Source organism: Eimeria acervulina, genomic scaffold (assembly GCF_000499425.1).
Source record: "Eimeria acervulina Houghton genomic scaffold, Eah_scaff3342, whole genome shotgun sequence".
Taxonomy (NCBI): Eukaryota; Apicomplexa; class Conoidasida; order Eucoccidiorida; family Eimeriidae; genus Eimeria; species Eimeria acervulina.
The window spans coordinates 1-1,984 of NW_013547464.1; the positions used below are offsets into that span (position 1 = coordinate 1).

At 51.4% G+C, this 1,984-nt stretch overlaps 1 protein-coding gene across 1 annotated transcript; it reads left to right on the forward strand.

Moving 5' to 3' along the window:
- Positions 1-338: 338 nt before the first annotated feature.
- EAH_00068510 (hypothetical protein) lies at positions 339-1,145 on the forward strand (the record flags this gene model as incomplete). Its single annotated transcript, XM_013392241.1, has 1 exon — positions 339-1,145. The coding sequence occupies one exon, from the start codon at positions 339-341 to the stop codon at positions 1,143-1,145; it is 807 nt and encodes a 268-aa protein (XP_013247695.1).
- Positions 1,146-1,984: the final 839 nt, after the last annotated feature.

The following is a 1,984-nucleotide window of genomic DNA, read 5'->3' on the forward strand; positions in this document are numbered from 1 at the left end:
GCTCCTGACCGTACTTACCTACAGGAATGCAGGTGCCGCATGATCACCTCGGTGCATATATGCCAGAAGGAGTGGATTTGTTGAGTGCTACTACTACAAAGAAAGGGCGTACATTTGCAGGGCCAAGGATTGTTGATCGCCGCAATCTTCGCAACTATTCATGTTGGTCATGCCGCCCAGGTTTGTGTGGGCTGGCCTTGCTAACAGTACTAGTATCCGTTGTAGCAGTCGCTCTGCTGATATCACTATGCGCACAAGAGCAGAAGAAGGCGCTAGGAAAAGGGCTTGGCTCTCGTCGGCTATCGGAAACAAAAGGCCAGGAGCCCAGTACATCGAGCATGTGTGTAAGACTGACACCGACAGGTTCTGATGGCGCATCTTATGTTAGTGGGCAAAGCCATTTCGCTGGCGTTCCCTTGATTGAGTTGAAATTGACGAGGGAGATTGCACACACACAACAGAAGGAGAGCAATGAAGGCGAAAGTAGCAAGGCTCCCATGTACAGATTGCCAGCTGCCTCGCCACAGTCAGCCGCTCATGAACTAGGGGAGCCAAAACTGCTGCCGTCGACAGTCGAGCATGCTGAATCGAGTATCCGGCGGACTCCCGCTGAAGCTGCAGCCGCCGCCGCCTTACTGCAACTGTCTTCAGCTTCGGTGTTCGGCAGCGACAGCTCTGCTGAGCCAATGGGCACCCAAGCGTTTTCTGACCAGGGCTCGACATTATCTGAGGGCCCGTTTGAGGGGGGATATGCTCAGGAACAAGTGCACGAGTCAGTTATGTTGGCCCATCCAGTGCAGTCGGATGCATCGAGTCTTTCTCTTAGCGTCCGAGAAGCATCATTCGAGCAAGCTTTTTATCACATTCCGTTTCTGCAGTCGCATATGGGTTTGCGGACACTTAATGCAGGCCGGGCTTTTTCGGTTGTGCACTCCGCCCAACGTATTTTCCCTTCTGTGTGGCATGCCCAAGGGCTGCTTTCGCCTCAAACGATATCGACGGGAGAACTCCACACGTTTGAGGGGGGATATGCCCAGGAACAAGTGCACGAGTCAGTTATGTTGGCCCATCCAGTGCAAACAAGTGCACGAGTCAGTTATGTTGGCCCATCCAGTGCAGTCGGATGCATCGAGTCTTTCTCTTAGTGTCCGAGAAGCATTATTCGAGCAAGCTTTTTATCACATTCCGTTTCTGCAGTCGCATATGGGTTTGCGGACACTTAATGCAGGCCGGGCTTTTTCGGTTGTGCACTCCGCCCAACGTATTTTCCCTTCTGTGTGGCATGCCCAAGGGCTGCTTTCGCCTCAAACGATATCGACGGGAGAACTCCACACCCTGATTGGTCTTACTGAACGTATAATTTCTCATTGCGTGAGGCACGAAAGGCGCCCTGTTGCATGGGCGATGTCTCGTGCAGTTGCGAAGCTAGGACTGCGTTTTCTGATGGTGGATATCGTCTTCTGCACACTGCAGCTTTTGGGGGAAAATGTGCTGACGGGGCCGTGGGTCGAATTCATAAATGCTATGCCTCACGAAGTTCCACGATTTGGACCATTTGCTTTTCTCACAGAAACAACTATTTTGGACGATAGTAGGCGCAGGATACGCCATAAATACCCTTTCAGTAACAGGGGGTTGCCTGTTGCCCAGGTTGATCGACGCAGTTCTTCGAAACGCACAATTTAATGAGCATGTCAACAGGTGCTCTGTTTGGCATGATGAGTCGTGGTCGTATATCTCTCGAGCAACAGCTAAGGGAAGCATGCGCCACAAGTGTGCGTCTCCCCGTATGTGTGGCGATGTGTCCTCGCTAAAGGACAAGGGTTCTTTCAGACATAACGGGCGTAAGGCTGAATTCAGTGACGTTGAACACCATTACCACTTCTGGTAGTTTGCTGCATTCTGAAAATCCAGCTATAATTAATGGCGACTTCCTCAAATGAAGGTGAAATTGATCATGCATGGGACAGCCCACTTTGCGCAA